The sequence below is a fragment of the Chelonoidis abingdonii genome, chromosome 3 (assembly GCF_003597395.2).
Source record: "Chelonoidis abingdonii isolate Lonesome George chromosome 3, CheloAbing_2.0, whole genome shotgun sequence".
Taxonomy (NCBI): domain Eukaryota; kingdom Metazoa; phylum Chordata; order Testudines; family Testudinidae; genus Chelonoidis; species Chelonoidis abingdonii.
The window spans coordinates 22,659,386-22,679,151 of record NC_133771.1 but is presented as its reverse complement, the minus strand read 5'-3'; the positions used below and the strand labels follow the sequence as shown (position 1 = coordinate 22,679,151).

The following is a 19,766-nucleotide window of genomic DNA, read 5'->3' as shown; positions in this document are numbered from 1 at the left end:
GGTTTTTCCTGTCAGGGTAGTAATCCACCTCCCTTACAGACAGTACCTTTGACCTAGTGCTGTCTACACTGGGGTTATGTTGGCTTAATTATGCCAATCAGGGTGTGGATTTTTCATATCCCTTAGACACATAGTTAGGTCGACTTATCTACAGTTAAAAAAAAAAAAAAAAAAAAAAGTTTAGACCTGAGCATTACAACCCATCTTCAATTAAGTTACAGCAACTCAGATAAAAGAAGCAATTTTTAATATATTCTTTTTAATGAGGATTGCCAACAGTAGCCAAATAAGAACATAAATAAAGATTAATTATGCTGCAGGTAAAGCTAAAAAGATTTTGATATAATTGGTAATATTAATGAATTTAAGCAATGAGAACTAGTTAAATATTAACCAAAACTTTTGGTGTACAGACTGTTGAAAAGCACAAGAGAAAGTCTGAAGAGTGACATGCAATTTTTGTTTACAATTCCAGCTGAATTTTCTTTTGAAACTGATATTTTGAAGTGGAAAACCTTACACAAATGTTATTGTTTTTAAAAAATACAGTTCCTCCACATGAAGATTGTACTCTACCTGTTGCTGTCCTTGTGCTTGTGATGCTGCCTGTTGATTTGCTGTGGTGTTTGCAGCTGTAGCTTGCTGCTGAAATAAATTGGCTGGATATACCCCCCATGGAACTCCATAATACTGAGGAGGGACCACTGCTGGACCTAACAAAACACATTCTTTTCAGTTTACTGTTGTTCATCAAAATTATTATTATTCATATTGCAATAGCTCCTATAAACCTTGATTGGGATTGTCATTCTACTGTGCTAGTTGCTGAATGACCATCACACAGAAGACACTATCCCCAACACAAATTAATCTACTTTCAATTTTACAAAGAGAACTTGCATTATAATTGTCAAGCGCTCTTTAATAAATGTTAGTAAAACCAGACTTGTATCTATTTTAAAAGATACATTTGATTCAATTGATGAGCTTCATTTTAACCCCCCTTTTCTGATTTGAAACAATAATAGAGGAACATAAGAAAGGCTGATACCCTTAGAAAAACAGCAACTACCAGGAATATGAAAAATATCAAATCACTGTTTGTTCTTTGAATGCAGCCGTTTAGTTAGACAGTCAACTCTGAGTCTAAGTTTTAAGCATATAACTAATAACTCTCATAACAATTCGAAGTTGTTCTACTGCTTTACCAGAAGGTAGTTTACACTCAACTCTTAATGAGGGATAGCAGTAATTACTTTCTGGACACACTTCATATTCAAGTTACTTCTAAAAATAGTTTATAAAAGGTTAAGAAATGATTAACCATTTATTAAAATATCTGTTAATCAATTGTTCTAGTATGAACTTGAAAACAGGTGAACCACCATCATGGCTTATGGCCATCTACAGAACTGTCTACTGATGTGCTCTTAATCATCTATAACCCATACTTTCTATTCTCATCTATAACATGCTTTTAACATCTATTAATTGGTTATAAACCATTTACAAAGCATAACCCTACTCTGCAGGGATGGAGATTGAGAAAAATTACTAATTTTGGGGTCAAATTTGGTTGTTTCCACTGTAAGGAATTTTTGATAAAGCTTGTGAAAGTTGGATGAACTACTTTGCAAACTGAAGCTACTACCATCAAAAATAAAGTGCCCATGTTCCTGGTCTATTGGTGTTGAACAGATCAAAAGGAAACATTCCATTTTATGAACTCCTCAGTCCCCAATTAGTTTGTTAAGTAGGAGTTCTGTTGTAAATGTAAATGACGATCACTACAATCCAAAGAGATACATGTATGTGGTCAAACAATTTCTGGGAGTGGGACACAATAGGATTCACATCCTAACAATAAATACCTTTCTGGTAGACTCTTGTGAAGTCAGAAACACTTACATAACATTCAGTAGTCAACGCTTACATGTAAAAGTATGCTCAGTCAGTTTTATCACACGTTAACAAATCAAGTCAGATTCCACAGGATAAACCCAGCCTATCCTGCCTAAACCAAAGAGCTTCCCACAGCAACTTTCTTGGCCTTTTTTCTTCAACACTCCTGATTCTCCACTTCCTCATTCTGTGTCCCTTTTCTCTTCTGCAAATACAGCCTTGCGATTTTCCTTTGACACAAATACGCTAGATCACATCCTTCAAACTGGGCTGAGATACTGGTTTAGTTTTCTAAGCCCTAAACTTCCAGTCTACTTGTGATATAAAAAAAAAACCCTTCACAGTAAAAGGGTCTAATCATCATTTCTAGTCACCTTGCTCCTCAAATGCCACAGTTCGCATGTATTGTGTGCATATTTTACATTCCTTTCCACCTCCATTACTGGGAGACAACAAACTTAAAATCTAAATCACTTTCCAAAATGCCAGAAGCAGTTCCAAATACTACATCTGCCCTGAGTACTCTGCAATATTTGTAGTTTTACATCATACCTTCTGATTTAAAGGTATTTTTTCCACTTCTAGTTGCTGTGTGAAAGACCCAGGCAAACAGGGAACACACTGTCTACTGGACAGGGTACTAGATAGAGACTCAAAAAACATGATTTTCTAATCTCAGTTCCATCAATGACCTGTTGAGTCACCTTGGAAATACACTTAACAGCTCTGGGATCTCAGTTTTTCCATTTTAAAAAAAGGAACAACAATATTTAATCTTTTTCTATCATTTTCAGATAAAATATTAATAAAAAATCTTCTAGACAGAGCAATCTTTGATATTTGCAACAATTGAGAGTACAAAATATTCAGAAAGAAGGGCAGTTTATTAAGTGGATTACGCCCTCTTAATTATTCATCGAAAAAACCTTCAGAACTACAAATATTGATTTATCTCCAAATCCAAACATTTTCTCAAAGAAAATCAGTAAGTTATAATAAAAATTGAGAAAAAAATGTGTTACCTGCTAGTGTTGCTGCTGCAGCTAACCCTGCTGCAGTGTATGGGTCAGTACCTGGAGGAGCAGCACTGATAATGTACGGGTTTGGCACAAAAGCAGCTGGAGCCAAGCCTGCTGAGAACACCCCTGCTATATTAACAAACTAAGATTTAATTGTAGCAAATAGATCCAACAGACATTATTGCACATTTAATCAATGTGATCACAAGTTATACTTGTATTAAAACAAGTACTCCATGTACTCTTGATTTTTTTTTGAAGTGATGACAAAGTAGCAGAGAAATCATTACTTTCCATTTTTCTAACCACAGAATCTCTGCCCTAACCCCATTCAGTTAGGTCACATGAGGGAAGACAACTAAATATTGACAAATTTTATAAGTGCTTATATGCAAATACAAGAAGTCTAAATACTAAGATGGGTGAATTTGAGTGCCTGCTTCTAAATGAAGCTATTGTTCTAATAAGCATCAGATAGATCTGGTGGAACAATGATAATTAAGGCTACGTTTTAGTCACTAGTATATTTAGTAAAAGTCATGGACAGGTCATGGACAGTAAACAAAAATTCACAGCCCATGACCTGTCCATAACTTGTACTATATGGCCGACTAAATGTTGGGTGGAGAGGGAGCGCAGAGGTGCCCCAATTAGGCAGGCCAAAAGTATTCTGAAGTGCAACTAGCAAAAGAAAAAAAAATGTTGCTGTTAGTTTTTTTAAGTACATCAGAAGCTGGAAGCCTGTGAAACAATCAGTGGGACCACTGATGGAGATGCTAAAGGAGCACTCAAAGACGACAAGACCCATTGCAAAGAAGCTAAATGAATTCTTTGCATCAGTCTTCACTGCAGAAGATGAGAGAGAGATTCCCACATGCGAGTTATTCTTTTTAGGTGATAAATCTGAGGAACTGTTCCAGATTGAGGTATGCAACATACGTGTGACTGTGTCAGTCCCAAAACATTAGAGACTCAAAAGGTGGGTGAAGTAATATCTTTTATTGGGTCAACTTCTGCTGGTGAGGGAGAAGCTTTCAAGCCACACAGAGCTCTTCTTCAGGTCTGCTTTCAAAAGACGAGGTTGGGAGCTTAAATTTATTACTCTGCTAGACACCATGATTTTTTAATAACAAATTTAAGAACCCTGGCTCGTCTTTTGAAAGCAGACCTGAAGAAGCACACTGTGTGGATAGAAAGTTTGTCTCTCTCACCAACAGAACTTGGCCCAATTAGAGATTTTATCTCACCCACCTGGTCTGCCAGACTGAGGTGTTAATAGAAGAGATTTTGGAACAAGTTGATTAATTTATCAGTAATAAGTCACCAGGACCAGATGATATTCACCCAACAGTTTCAAAGGAACTCAGACATGAAACTGCAGAACTACTAACTGTGGTATGTAACCTATCATTTAAATCAACCTGTGTATCAGATAACTGGAGGATAGTTAATATGATCCTGATATTTTAAAATGGCTCCAGAGGCAATCCTGGCATTACAGGATGGTAAGCTTAACTTCAGTACCAGGCAAATTGGCTGAAACTATAGTAAAGAACAGAATTATCAGACACATAGATCAAACATATTTTGTTGAGAAAGGCTTTTGTAAAGGGAACTCATGCCTCACCAATCTATTAGAATTCTCTGAAGGGGTCAAACATATGGACAATGTTGACTCAGTGGATATAATGTACTTGCACTTTCAGAAAGCCTTTGGCCATGTCCCTTACTAAAGGCTCTTACATACAGTAAGCAGTCATGGGATAAGAGAGAAGGTCCTCTCATGGATCAGTAACTAGTTAAAATATAGGAAACAAAGCGTAGGAATAAATTGTTAGTTTTCACAGTGGAGAAAGGTAAATAGAGTCCTCCAAGGATCTGTATTAGGACCAGTCCTGTTCAACATATTCATAAATGATCTGGAAAAAGCAGTGAAAAGTGAGATGGCAAAGTTTTCAGACAATTCAGTATTACTCAAGATAGTTAAGTTCAAAGCTGACTGCAAAGAGTTACAAAGACCTCAGAAAAGCAGGTGAGCAGGCAAGAAAACAGCACATGAAATTCAATGTTGATAAAAGCACAGTAATGGACACTGGAAGACATAATCCCAGCTATATGTACAAAACGATGGGCTCTAAGTTAGCTGCTACCACTCAAGAAAGATCTTGGAGACATGGTGTACTCATCTGCTCATTTTGCAATGGTAGTCAACCAATAAAATATTAGGAATCATAAGGACAAGGATAGATTACAAGACAACAGCATTATGGTATTTTCTATATAAATCAATGGTATGCCCACATCTTGAATACTGCATGCAGTTCTGGTTGTCCAATCAGAAAAAAGATGTATTAGGATTTAGGGCTGTCAATCGCAGTTAACTCAAGCAATTAACTCAAAAAAATTAATCATGATTAATCTAACTTACAACAATAGAATACCAATTGAAATTTATTAAATACTTTTGGATGTTTTTCTACATTTTCAATTGATTTAAATTACAACACACAATATAAAGTGCACTGTGCTCCCTTTATATTATTTTTTATTACAAATATATATACTGTGAAAATGATAAAAGAAATAATATCTTTCAATTCACCTCATACAAGCACTGAAGTGCAATCTCTTTATCCAGAAAGTGTAACATAAAAATGCAGATTTTTTTTTTTTTGGTTACGTAACTGCCTTCATAAAACTTTAGAACCTACAAGTCCACTCAGTCCTACTTGTTATTCTGCCAATTGCTAAGACAAACAAGTTTGTTTACATTTATGGAAGATACTGCTGTCTGCTTTGTATTCACACTGTCACCTGAAAGTGAGAACAGGCGTTCGCATGGCACTGTTGTAGCCAGCATTGCAAGGTATTTACGTGCCAGATATGCTAAACATTCATATGCCCCATCATACTTCGGCCACCATTCCAGAAGACATATTTCCACGCTGACGATGTTCGTTAAAAAAATAATAATGCATCAATTAAATTTGTGACTGCACTCCTGGGGGGAGGGGGGGGAACTGTATGACCCCTGCTCTGTTTTCCCCGTATTCTGCATATATTTCATGTTGTTATAATTCATGAAATTCATTATAATTCATAAAATGTAATGTGGATAAAATGTAAAGTAATGCACATTGGAAAAAATAATCCCAACTATACATACAACATGATGGGGGCTAATTTAGCTACAATGAGTCAGGAAAAAGATCTTGGAATCATCATGGATAGTTCTCTGAAGATGTCCATGCAGTGTGCAGAGGCAGTCAAAAAAGCAAACAGGATGTCAGGAATCATTAAAAAGGGGTAGAGAATAAGACTGAGAATATATTATTGCCCTTATATAAATCCATGGTACGCCCACATCTTGACTATTGCGTACAGATGTGGTCTCCTCATCTCAAAAAAGATATACTTGCATTAGAAGAGGTTCAGAGAAGGGCAACTAAAATGATTAGGGGTTTGGAACAGGTCCCATATGAGAAGGGATTAAAGAGGCTAGGATTTATCAGCCTGGAAAAGAGGAGACTAAGGGTAGATATGATAGAGGTGTATAAAATCATGAGTGACGTGGAGAAAGTAAATAAGGAAAGTTATTTACTTGCTCCCATAAGAACTAGGGGCCACCAAATGAAATTAATGGGCAGCAGGTTTAAAACAAATAAAAAGAACTTCTTCACACAGCGCACAGTCAACTTATGGAACTCCTTGCCTGAGGAGTTTGTGAAGGCTAGGACTATAACAGGGTTTAAAAGAGAACTGGATAACTTCATGGAGGTTAAGTCCATTAATGGCTATTAGCCAGAATGGGTAAGGAATGGTGTCCCTAGCCTCTGTTTGTCAGAGGATGGAGATGGATGATCACTTGATCATTACTTGTTAGGTCAGGGGTCAGCAATCTTTCAGAAGTGGTATGCCGAGTCTTCATTTATTCACTTTAATTTAAGGTTTCACGTGCCCGTAATACATTTTAATGTTTTTTAGAAGACTCTCTCTAAGTCTATATATTATACAACTAAACTATTGTTGTATTGTAAAATAAACAAGGTTTTCAAAATGTTTAAGAAACTTCATTTAAAATTCAATTAAAATGTTGATCTTACGCTGCCGGCCCGCTCAGCCCGCTGCTAGTCTGGGGTTCTGCTCACCTAGGCCAGCACTGGGCTGAGCTGGGCCTGCGGCTGGGACCCCGGCTGGCAAGGGTCCGGCAGCCAGAACCTCAGACTGGCAATGGGCTGAGCGGCTCAGCCCACTGCTGCTCAGGGGTTCCATCTGCCGGCTCCTGTCAACTGGGATCCCGGCTGCCGGACCCGCTCAGCCTGCTGCCAGTCTGGGGTCCCAGCCTTGCCAACATACAGTGGGTACCTACCTTCTCCCTGGTTCTGGCCCATTCACTGAGCTGAGGGTGGGAGTGCACTAAGCACAGGGCTGGGGGTGAAGAGTCTGGCCAGGAGCTAGAATAAGGAAGGGGGCTTAGGGTTGGGGCAGGTGGTTTGGGTGTGGGCACTTACCTGGGCAGCTCCCATTTGGTGTGAGGCGTGCAGGTGGGAATGTGTGTGTGGAGGGGGGGCGTGCAGGAGCTCCCATTTGGTGCTCAGGGTGGGGGTGGGGATGGGGGTGCAGGTGTCAGGGTGAGGGGGAGGCTGGGTATGTGTGGGGGTGCCGGAGTCAAGCAGAGGGCTGGGGTTGTGGGGAGGGTGAAGGAGTCAAGCAGAGGGCTGGGTGTGTGTGTGCGGGGCTGCGTGGCTCAGGGCAGGGGGCTGGGGTGTGTGTGTGTGTGCGGGGCTGCGTGGCTCAGGGCAGGGGGCTGGCAGGAGTATGTAGGGGGGGGTCAGGGCAGGGGGCTGCAGGTGATATGCCCCTATTCCACCCCCCCACCCTCCAAGGCCCTGCTCCCGCTTCTTCTCTATCTCCACCAGGAGCAGCGAGCATGCTGACTCTTCCCGACCCCATCTCTTGCAAGGGCCATCAGCTGATCAGCCAGCAGGGAGGGAGGGATGGAGAGGCAGAGGAGGGGCAAGAACCAGCACACTGCAGGAAGAGGCAGGGGAGCCTGCAGGACCAAGCTTCTGCCCTCGTGGGGGGGAGGGGGGGCGGAGCAGCAGGGGGCAGAGAAGAGTGGGCCGAGCCAGGTAGGATTTTTAATGGCACGCTGCTGCCTGCTGGAACTCCAGCAAGCAGCAGTGTGCCATTAAAAATCGGCTCGCATGTTGTCTTAGGCACGCATGCCATAGGTTTCTGATCCGTGTTAGGTTCACTCTCTCTGTGGCACCTGGCATTGGCCACTGGCGGTAGACAGGATACTGGACTAGATGGACCTTTGGTCTGAAAGAGTATGGCCATTCTTATGTTATAGGAGTTTCAGATGATGACCCAGCACACGTGAATTTTAAGAACACTTTCACAGCAGATTTGACAAAACAAAGAGGTACTGATGCGAAATTTCTAAAAATAGCTACAGCGCTCAACCCAAGGTTTAAGTATCTGAACTGCTGTTCAAAATCTGAGAGGAACAAGGTGTGGAGCCTGCTTTTAGAAGTCTTAAAAGAGCAACACACTGATGTGGAAACTACAGAACCCAAACCACCAAAAAAGAAAATCAACCTTCTGCTGGTGGCATCTGACTCAGATGATGAAAATGAACATGCGTCAGTCCACACTGCTTTGGATCGTTATCAAGCAGAACCCATCATCAGCATGGAAGCATGTTCTCTGGAATGGTGGCTGAAGCATGAAGGGACATATAAATCTTTAGCACATCTGGCATGTAAATATCCTTGCAATGCCAGCTACAACAGTGCCATGCAAATGCATTCTCATTTTCAAGTGACACTGTAAACAAGAAGCAGGCAGCATTATCGCCTGCAAATTGTAACCAACCTTGTTTGTCTGAGTGACTGGCTGACCAAGAAGTAAGATTGAGTGGACTTGTAGGCTCAAAAGTTATACATTGTTTTATTTTTGAATGCAGTATTTTTTTTCCTTTTTAAATAAATTCTACATTTGTAAGTTCAACTTTCATGATAAAGAGATTGCACTACAGTACTTGTATTAGATGAATTGAATTTTTTTTTGTTTTTTCTGGTGCAAATATTTGTATCAAAAATAAATATAAAGTGAGCACTGTACACTTTGTACTCTGTGTTGTAACTAAAATCAATATATTTGAAAATGTACTAAACATCCAAAAATATTTAAAATAAATGGTATTCTATTATTGTTTAATTGATCACAATTATTTTAATTGCTTGACAGCCTTATTAGGATTAGAACAGAGAGGGTAACAAAAATGATCAGGGGTATAGAACAGATTCTCTATGAGGAGAGATTAAAAAGATGCACTATTCAGCTTGGAAAAGAGACAGCGCAGGGGGGATATGACAGAGGTCTATAAAATCATGACGGTGTGGAGAAAGTGACCACCACAAGAACCAGGGGTCACCCAGTGATTAATGGGCAGCAGGTTTAAAACAAACATAAGAAAGTACTTCTTCACACAATGCACAGTTGAATTTTGGAAGTCATTACCAGTGGATGTTGTGAAGGCCAAAAGTATAACAGTTAAAAAAACAAATAAGTTCACGTAGACTAGCTCCATCGATGGGTTTTAGCCCCAGAGGTGAAGGATGCAACCCCATGCTCCAGGGATCCCTAAACTTCTAAATGCCAGAAGCTAGGATTGGATAACAGGGATGGATCACTCAATAATTGACCTGTTCTGTTTATTCCCTCCGATGCATCTGGGCTCGTCAATGTCTGAGGACAGTCTATTAGGCTAGATGGGCCATTGGTCTGACCCAGTATGGCCATTCTTAATACCACTCTAACAGCCTGACAGCCTCATGTTGCTGGTCTGCCTTTCACAACTGCCAAGTCAATTTTACCCACCTATGCACAGTCAACATTTATGTAGCACTAATCTTTCTAGCATCTAAGCTCCATACGTGACTGGGGCTCTTAGGCGCTGTGATAATACAAATAGCTATACTGAGAGAAAAGAGAGACTGGGAGACTTGCAGCTGAAGATGCTCAGGGTCCCGCACTAATTAAAAGATTAAAGGAGAGCCGCTCAACTGGAATGACAGCCTGGGTGAACCACCACAGCATGGATGGACATGGACAGGTCTCAGCTGGGCCTGCACTACGCATTTCTTTCCGCCTGTTCCCCAACAGTTCCACTCACTCATGTCCACTGCATATGGATGACCAGACCACAGGAGCAAGGTGACAAAGGAGGCTGAAAGGGAAGTGAGTCCAGGAGTTGGAGTCCACTGTCCCTTCACCAAAGTATCTCAACTTGAGAGGCTCCCTTGTTGGGCTGTCTCAGCTCACTGAAGCAGTAGCCCTTGAGGAGCCCGTTTGTGTCTTGATGCCTCCACAAAGATAACTCAGCTTTCCTGTAGTTGCTGCTACTGCTACCTTGACTCCTGAGAACACTCAGGCAGTAGCATCAAGGGAGTAGAATGTCTTCTTGCTAAGATATCAATGCACTAAGGGCTCTCCAAGGCACTGCTGTTTCATTGAACCAGGGGATGCTTAGCACAGAGCTCCTCACAAAACAGAACTCAGTGAATAACTTCTGCTAAGCAGTAAAAATTAAAAAAACAAGCTTATCTTTTCCTTAAGACTTTACTGAAGTGCTGGTGAGTAAAGTTTGGACTTTCAGCAACTCAGATAAGAGTCCAAAAAACCTCAGGATTCATAAGAAATATGTAGACTAAAATCAAACACTGAAGTCTTAATCAAAGAGATTTTAGCCCTACTTTAAACACAAAACACTACTTTAACCAGTCAATTGCTAGGGCACCTCTAGGATAAGCAACTATTTATGAAGGAATTGAGTTAATCAACACAATAAAAGCTATTCTGAACTTCTATAGTGCTTTTTACTGGAGGATCTAAACGGGCTATTACAAATATTAATTTAACCTCAATACCTCTGGGAGGAATATTAAGTTATCTCGTTTTACAAATGAACAAGTTGCTTCAGCTCTTCAAAATAACTAATATTTCTCTTTCCAGTGCACATACTATCTACTATTTATTAACTAGTTAGATCATCATAAACCAGCACACTTGAATTACATTTGATATTTAGTAAACTGAGAGCAGTGTAGCAAAACAATACATTGTCAGCTTTTTGTCACTGACCTCTAAAGTATTTATGCATTATAAATATCTCACCAATGTGTGGCTGCTGAGCTGCAGCCAATGCGTACTGTTGCTGCTGGGCTGCTGTTAACTGCTGGACAGTTAGCGCATTAGTCCTCTGGAAAAGCTATGAAATAGCAAACATTTAAGTTTTCAACTAAAGATGTGAGACATCCTTAAAGTTTAGAATTTATACATAAAATACTATAAAGCAAGACTCTTCTGAAATAGGTTGGAAAATTGAGCACAACATATAATAAATGGAAGTTTAAGTACATTTATTTGGTCCCATCCTACACCTCTCTCAAGTATAGGAGTTTAATAAGGTGAAATACATCAAGAATTTTATGCGTAAATTGTTAATTATCAAAAACAAAAACTAAGTGCAGCATCTTCAAAGCACAGAATATTTTAACCGCATTTCCAACAGTTCTATAAGAACAGCACTAACCTGCTGCTGAGAACTGTAGTCAAAAAGTCCTACAGTAGCTCCTGAGGAGTCCATTTGTACCTGATTGCCAGGATAGTCAAACTGTAAAGAATCAAGACCAACTTGTTCCATGGCATCCAGATTCTGAGTTTCTGGGTTTGAAAAGTCTTCTACCAGAGGTTTGTGGGTTGCAGGATTGGGAAGCGGACCGAATCCTTCTGTGGAGTTAGGGTTAGGACCCAGGCGCTCAGCTACTTCTGTTGGGGAGGCTTGTCGGCTTCCAGGAGTACGACTGCATAGAGGAAATTAAAAGATAGCCTCTTACAGCTGCGATAAATAAATCAATAATGGACAAAGCATGTTACAATCTGTTGAAGGAGAATCTTTAAACATGAAAAAGTTTACAAATATAACTAAGAGAAAGAAGATTTACTGTAAGCAGTTTAACAGACATATAACGGTGACTTAGCAAAAAGCACACCTTTAGCTTTACCCGTTTACTTGCGTTATAAAGCCCACTGAAAAATACTTCCAGACTCCTTTGAATGAAATGACGTGAACTGCTGATCATCCGTAAGGGCTTGTCTAGATGGCGAGTCAGTGCCTGGCAAGCTGGGGTGTAAATGTACAGCATGTTGGCATGTAGTGTACTACCTGGCCATGTGGACCATGTTACTGTACACTAAAAGCACCCCAGTGTGCTGCCAAAGGTTGGTAAGGTATCACAATCCACTTCCCAAATGGGAAGTGTTATGTCAGTCCTACTTCTCTCATCTCTGCAGCACTCAAAGGTTTAAATTTTTCTCACTGAAATGAAGCCATGGGTGCCCTCCAGCAACTCTGATCTTTCCAGTATAAAAAAAAAAATCAGAAGTCAGTCTTTTGCTGGGGGAAAGAAAACATCACAAACCCTGTCACTTTTAACAAGCCAATTCATTCCAGAGCACATATAGCCACTCTAGTGCTTTGATGGTGACAAAGAGCAACACTATGGCAAGGAATTTTTGTCAGCTAGTAACCCAGCCTGGCTACAAACCTAGATTAAGCATTAAAAACCATTTAGTACTGCCTTTTCTTTGCCTGTGACACAAGCTAGGAACCAAAGAAACTAAAGTTTCATGCACCGCTTATTTCAATATCCATTACACTTATAAATAAGAATTATATAGGAAGAAACCCCATACCACAAGTTAATTCAAAATACTATTTTAATATAAATGTCAAGAGATACAGGATGAATAGGACAAACATTTTAAAAAATATATTTAGTTAGGATAGGTTTGTTCCTTACAGTGGTGCAGCTGTGTTGCTATAGTTAAAGTTGTGTCAATAGTTCAATTATAAACCTCTATTTGCAGGGATTCATAACTCTGCTTCAAATCGGCCACTTACTTAGATAACCTTTTCTATTATTTCTTGAGAGGTTTACTGGGTTTGGATGCTTTTCTGCACTTATGCAAATAAAAAAATGTCATTTCTAAAAAAAATAATTTGGAAACCATTTTGTTTTTAATATTGTCATTGCTTTTGATATTTAAAGAAAAAAATAGAACAGATTAAAATTCATCTACTCAGCAAGTGCAATACACAATTTATTAGAATGAATGAAAAATGTTTTAATTTTGATTCTGTAGCATGCATTCCAATGGAGTGACGGTAGCTTTTCAGATTCACAATATGTTGAGGATTTCTCTTTTGGCATAATTAACATGTTTGTTTGTTATTTTGTTTGTTTTTAATATAGGCAATCATTTGTATTTATCCAAAAGACTAGAAATGGGTCTGGAGGATTCATTCTTATCCATAGGGTAAATATGCATTTCCTTGCCTTCCAAAATTAACAAAATAAAAGTAAAATCAAACAAACATTTAAATATATAGGTTTAATTTTAGACCAAGAAAAGAATATTAAAAGTTAAAGATTATGATCTTTAACTCAAGTTTTGTACCTCCCCATTCTCCCATCCATATTAAAATGGACTTATAAGCAGCAGTCTGAACAGCAGTTTTCTGGTTTGTCAATGATCATGTCAATAATCAAGGATTCATTAGATAGATATTTAGATACCAAGGTGATTAATCTGGTAATTGTAAAGTACCAAAGGTTTAATTAAAGATTAGATAAAATAGGGTGGTTGCTTGTGACGACTGATTGGACTGTTATGAGTGGGATCAACGTTCAACTCCCAAGCTTGGACCCTCTCCTTTTAAAACAAAACACAAAAACAGAATAAATGTCACTCTCGTCAGCATTCAGAATGGTGCTGACTGGCTGAGAAGGGAGCAGAATCATATCATGTTGGTCAAATTGTGTGCGGAAACTGAATTGGGGTTCCGACAGGTTATGCAGAAGGAGGATGCACTGCTTTATAGCAAAATTAGAGGTTACATTAAAATTCTGCAGGACTAACTCCGTAACACAAGCCAGATGTGAAAGTTATGAAGTTTAAGAAAAAGTCACAGAAAGTAATTTAGTTCATGATTTATTAATAGTGTAACATCTTAAAGCCCCCTTTAACATATGTTATACAATGTCTTTTGCAGGTAGTAATTTATTTTGAACTACTAGATTTATTTATTTAAGATGAACTTTTTTCTCTCATGAAAAATGACACATGGGCTAATGAAACTGTGAGTAACGTGGCACAGCAGGAGTGGGAGGATGTGAGATAAAAGAATCTATCTACAACTGAATAAATGTTTGAATTTGACACAAACAAGAACTGCAAGTATCCCTAAAGAGATATGCTTGTCTTCTTGAGAAACAGTTAAAAGCTTACTTAAAATCTTTGCAATCGGCATCCATTCCATTTGGCAAACCTCTGCCATTTATTTTAGTAACATCCTCATCATCTCCTTGTTTAAGATCTCTGTTTTTGTCCTCCTCAAATGGAGAAGCCTTTCCTTTCTGATCTCCTTTCTCAGGTCCATCTGTTTCAGCATCTCTAGTGCCCTGAGGAAAAAGAATCTGTTTGATTCTGAATATTTAACAGAACACAAAAGGAGCACCATAAGATGACCTAATTCTACACTACAGCGCATGTAAAAAATACAAACATTTTGTTCTAAATAAAATTGCATTTGGTAGGTAACTTGTTTATGAAGTTTCAACCACACGCAATTAGTAATTGCTAAAACATAAAAGGGCATTGTCAGGATTTATAATGGAAAAGTTAACTCAACCTTAACTATAGCGGTGCTGGTAAAGCAGTAATACCACAAATCAGATCACTGTATATTGTTAAAAAAAAAAAAAAAAAAAAAAAAAAAAAAAAAATCGAAGAAGTGTTTTTAAGAACACAAGTAATATGAAGCTCTAGCCCAAAGGCCATTTTGTATTTTGCTTTAAATATAGTTATTAAGAGCTTTTACAGCTCACCAGTGATTTGTACAGTACCTATTTTTCTGCCTGGATTTGAAGGTGATTGGTAAATAAATGCAATAATTTTCCTGAGATATTTATTCAAGGCCAACAAATCCCCAAATGCTTCTCCCTAACCTCTTCATGTTAGGACCTTCCAACTAAGGAAAAGTGGTAAGTAAGAACTGCACATTCCTCAACTGAAGGGAAGGACAGAAGAGAAATGGAAAAATGCAGTAGAAAAACATAATTATGTACAAGAATTCATAGCACTGCTGTAAGTAACTATGCAAGCTTAAAGCATTAGATTACTTACAAAAGCTCCTTTCCTAAACCGGGAATCCAATTTATCTGCTGGAGAGGAACTTAACACATATTCTACCATGCTCACTCCAAGGCCACCACTTTCTGATCGAGGAGACAATACAGCATTTACTTCACTGTTTCCATGAAAACCCTGTCCAGGCTTTCTCTGTACCATAATAGGCTGGGACATAGAATGGTCTGTTTAAAAAAAAAAAATAAAATAAAAAATTACTAATATCTGTCCTTTACAGTATAACTTGCAAAGCTGTTAACATTTCATAAAGGGGAACATATTAAGCAAGACCAGAACATGACAAATACAAAGCCAGTTTTATTTTTAAAAGTTATAACTGAATATATTTATTTAAAAAAAAAAATCTTGTATCCCAGTTTTGAGACGCTAAGGGTTACTGGCATACCACTGTCATTTGTTCAGTATAGATTTCTCAGAATTAACGTGAGGGAAAACAATTTAAAATTTAATGCATATCTAGGGTTTTATAAAACTATTACTTTCAGATAACGGTTAACAGGAATGATCTTTAAATGTGTATTACAATCACTTACGAGGAGTTCCCCATGCAGTCTCTCTCCACTCATCACCAAGGAATATCCCTTTTTGTCCATCTTTTGCTGAATCATCCGGTTCCCAAAACTTTTTGGCAGGTAACAGCTATTTAAGAGGGGAAGTTACTTCATTTAAAAATAGCCAAAAAATAACCAATAGTTCTTATAAATAGCCAAAAATATTAACAGCACAACTAAGGGGGATATGCTCCATCAATGAAACAAAAAAAATTCTAGATATTTAATTTAGACATTCTATAGATGTTAAACGTACAAAAGGAAACAAATTGCATTTAAACAACATTTAAAGAGTGAAAAATAGTGTCTAATTAATTCCTCATGAAAGGAGCCCAACTGACAACCTAAGACTCAGGAACTAGTTACCCAGAACACACACAGAATGAACAGTAACTATGGAAGCTTTTCCATGCTAATGTGCTGATGTTCTTCAACCCTTATTTAGTAGGTTGCATCTCTAAAGGCGAGAAGACACTCCAATTTCCATCATGATTCAAAATCTTGGCCTTTCAGCCTAGACAACTAACAAGAATACAAAATCCAGAGGCAGTTTTCATGATGTGGTTGTGTTAACTTGGAAATGGACCAAGTCCACAAACTTCAGATAGTAACTATCGGCATGATGGCAGTTTAGCTATCTTTACCTTACTACAAACCCTGACATGTTTGACCCAGTGACCTACAGATTAAAGGTTCCAAATCTGAGTCATTCTCATCAGTGATAGGGTTTACTCAAGTTACTACTTCTAAGTTAGAAAAACCAAAGCCATTTCAGAAAGCAGACATTGCATTTAACTTAATCAAAAACATTCCTATGTCACCAGTCTTTTTACATCATAATTTTTTCTATCTTGTTTTATAACTATAAACATCAGCGGCAATATAACTAGGTTTACCAACTCTGTCACTGTGGTGTACATTTAAGTCCTCTCAAACATATTAAGAATACAGTTTCATTGGACTAATTTTTATGCACTCTGAAAAAGTGTAACCCAGCATTTATTTTTAAAAATCTATTTGTTAGTGGACAGTAGGAAAACATTTGAAAGGAGAATATTAATCTAATTCAGCAGAATTTAATGATCCATTTAAAACAAGTTTCTAGGCCTTCTGGAAGTGGAAAAAATATGATAAATGTAATCTGATGCAACACTATATTGCCTAGTCTGCAGATAGTGCCTATGCAGCTGCTGCTATCCTCTCTGCTGCTACTTGGGATAAGGAACATAAACAGCACTAGCGAAACTAATACCACATGGGTAGGGCCCCACCAAATTCACAGTCCATTTTCATAAATTTCATGGTCACAGATTTTTAAAAATCTTGAATTTCACAGTTTCAGATATTTAAATCTTAAATTTTCATGATGGTGTAACAAAACATGAATTTGTATTTAAAAATGGCAAAATATAAACATGTAAAACCCTTGAGACTCAAACTGGGGACCTGACCCAGAAGGGAGTTTCACGGCTGTTGTGTGTGGGGGGGTGGGGTGTCACAGTATTGCCACCCTTACTTCTGCGCTGCCTTCAGAGCTGGGGGCTGGAGAGCAGTAGCTGCTGACCAGATCCCTGGCTCTGAATGCAGTGCTACTGCCAACAGCAGCACAGAAGTACAGATGGCAATACCATGATGCCCTACAATAGCCTTGCGACCCCCGTTTGGGTTAGGACCTCCAGTTTGAGAAACGCTGTACTTTTGTATACTTTTATCCTGTAGTATAGGCTACTTTTATAGTACAGGGTAAAAGTACATAAAAGACCAGATTTCATGGGGGAAACAAGATTTCATGGTCTGGGACACATTTTTCATGGCAATGAATTTGGTAGGGCAACAAGAAGAGACCATGAGGCAATGAGAGTAGTTGAGATCCCACTTCTTTAGTGGTCAGAAAGCTGAAATCAAGGAAGTTGCTTCTCTGCTCTAGTAACGAAAGGATTAATAAGGCTTCAAATGTCTCAGAAACCTACTAGCCAGGAACAAAGTTGGTGGGCAGAATCAGTGGGAGAATAGTTAAATTAAATTTGAAGGCCATTTCCCCATTCTTTATATTGAAATCCCTGGATCCTATAGTGGGATTTTAAAAAGTCAGAAATGAAGGGAGAAAAATAACTAGAAAGACAGAGCACATACTTTTAGCTATGTTCAGGAGGGTCTATGTTCATGACAGTATTTTGGTATGCAGTGTCTTCATGTCAAAGACTGCAATGGAAGATGCTTAAAGTGTCTGTTTCTATTTTGTATATTTTAAAAAAAGAATCACCAGGTGTCCACATAATAGATTTTCATGTGGGACAAAACACTGTCTTCTATAAGTTTGCAAAGATCTAAAAATACTTCAGATCTCAGAGGATGGAGAAGTACATCTCAAGGACCTTGCAGGATTCCTCAATACTAGGTAACTGAGTGAAATTTAAAGGCTTACTAACTAATGATCCCATCTAGCTTTAAAATCCATATCTTTGTCTGTAAACGCACCACTGTTTTCCTTCTGAATGTCCCAGGATAGGGAAGGAGGGAAATAAAGCCATTTTATGAAGACTATAAAAAAAAAAAAAGTGTGTATTTATTGAAAAAGTAGCACTTCCAATAGAAAGTACAAATACTATCATTCAGTTCAGAGATTTTGCAGGCTGAGATTACAGATACCCAAAGCAAAAAACTGATAGGAAGAATAAAGCAGATTAAATCAGAATCTGATAAGGTCATCAAAATGTCATGCACTTCTAGCATGTTTATTTTGCGTCCTTTCAAAAGAGGCTATTTCTATATAACTTCCATTATCTAGCTGAAGGTCAGAGAGGGATGGTAGGAAGTCCAACTGATGAAAGACTGGAGTAACATTTATTTATCCCTGAAAGAGTGTGCAGGATTTTTGCAAAACACAGGAGTACTGTCTTTTGGTAGAGCGTCTCATCGAGAAGAGCAGCCAGAACATAAGAACGGCCATACTGGGTCAGATCAACGGTCCATCTAACCCAGTATCCTGTCTTCCGACAATGACCAATGACAGGTTCTTCAGAGGGAATGAACAGAACAGGTAATCATCAAGTGATCCATACCATGTCACCCATTTCCAGCTTCTGGCAAACAGAGGATAGGGACACTTCAGGGCATGATTTTGCATCCCTGCCCATCCTGGCTAATAGCTATTGATGGACCTATCCTCCATGAACTTATCTAGTTTTTTTTTTTTTTAACCCTGGCTAATCTTGGCCTTCACAACATCCTCTGGCAAAGATTCCACAGGTTGACTGGGTGTTCTTTGAAGTAGTACTTCTTTTTGTTGTTTTAAACCTGCTGCCTATTAATTTCATTTGGTGACTCCTAATTCTTGTGTTATGAGGAGTAAATAGCACTTCTTTATTTACTTTCTCTACATCAGTCATATCATATCATACACCTCTAGCATATACCCCGTAGTTGTCTGTTTTCCAAGCTAAAAAGTTCAAGCCTTATTAATCTCTCCTCATACTGAAGTTGTTCTATACCTCTAATCATTTTTGTTGCCTTTTCTGTACCTTTCCCAAGTCCAATATATATTTTTTGAGATAGGGTAACCAGATCTGCAAGCAGTATTCAAGATGTGGGCATACCATGGATTTATATAGAAGCAATATGATATTTTCTGTCTTGTTATCTATCCCTTTCCTAATGATACCCAATGTTCTGTTAGCGCCACATTGAGTGGATGTTTTCAGAGAACTAACCACAATGATTCCAAGATCTCTTTCTTGAGTGGTGACAGCTAATTTAGACCCCATCGTTTTATATGTATAGTTGGGATTATGTTTTTCAATGTGCATTACTTTGGCAGATGAAATTCAGTGTTGATAAACATATTTTGCTGCCCAGTCACCCAGTTTTGTGAGATCTCTTTGTAACCTTTTGCAGTCTGTTTTGGACTTATCTTGAGTAATTTGCAGATGACACAAAACTTTGCCATCTCACTGTTTATCCCTTTTTCCAGATCATTTACAAACATGTCGAACAGTACTGGTCCCACTATAGA

General features: G+C 38.4%; 1 protein-coding gene across 27 annotated transcripts in view; it reads right to left on the bottom strand.

Moving 5' to 3' along the window:
• PUM2 (pumilio RNA binding family member 2) overlaps positions 1 to 19,766 on the bottom strand; it is a 122,057-nt gene that overhangs the window by 47,977 nt on the left and 54,314 nt on the right. For 17 of the 27 annotated variants that reach the window (XM_075063648.1, XM_032774134.2, XM_075063654.1 and 14 more), the window contains 7 exons: positions 15,737 to 15,842; positions 15,180 to 15,367; positions 14,283 to 14,455; positions 11,524 to 11,794; positions 11,106 to 11,199; positions 2,925 to 3,050; positions 577 to 713 (listed from right to left, as the gene is read on the bottom strand). In XM_075063648.1, the coding sequence (XP_074919749.1) occupies positions 577 to 713; positions 2,925 to 3,050; positions 11,106 to 11,199; positions 11,524 to 11,794; positions 14,283 to 14,455; positions 15,180 to 15,367; positions 15,737 to 15,842 (1,095 nt within the window). The remainder of the gene's footprint in view (positions 1 to 576; positions 714 to 2,924; positions 3,051 to 11,105; positions 11,200 to 11,523; positions 11,795 to 14,282; positions 14,456 to 15,179; positions 15,368 to 15,736; positions 15,843 to 19,766) is intronic. The other 10 variants (XM_075063650.1, XM_075063656.1, XM_032774124.2 and 7 more) reach the window with 2 other exon arrangements.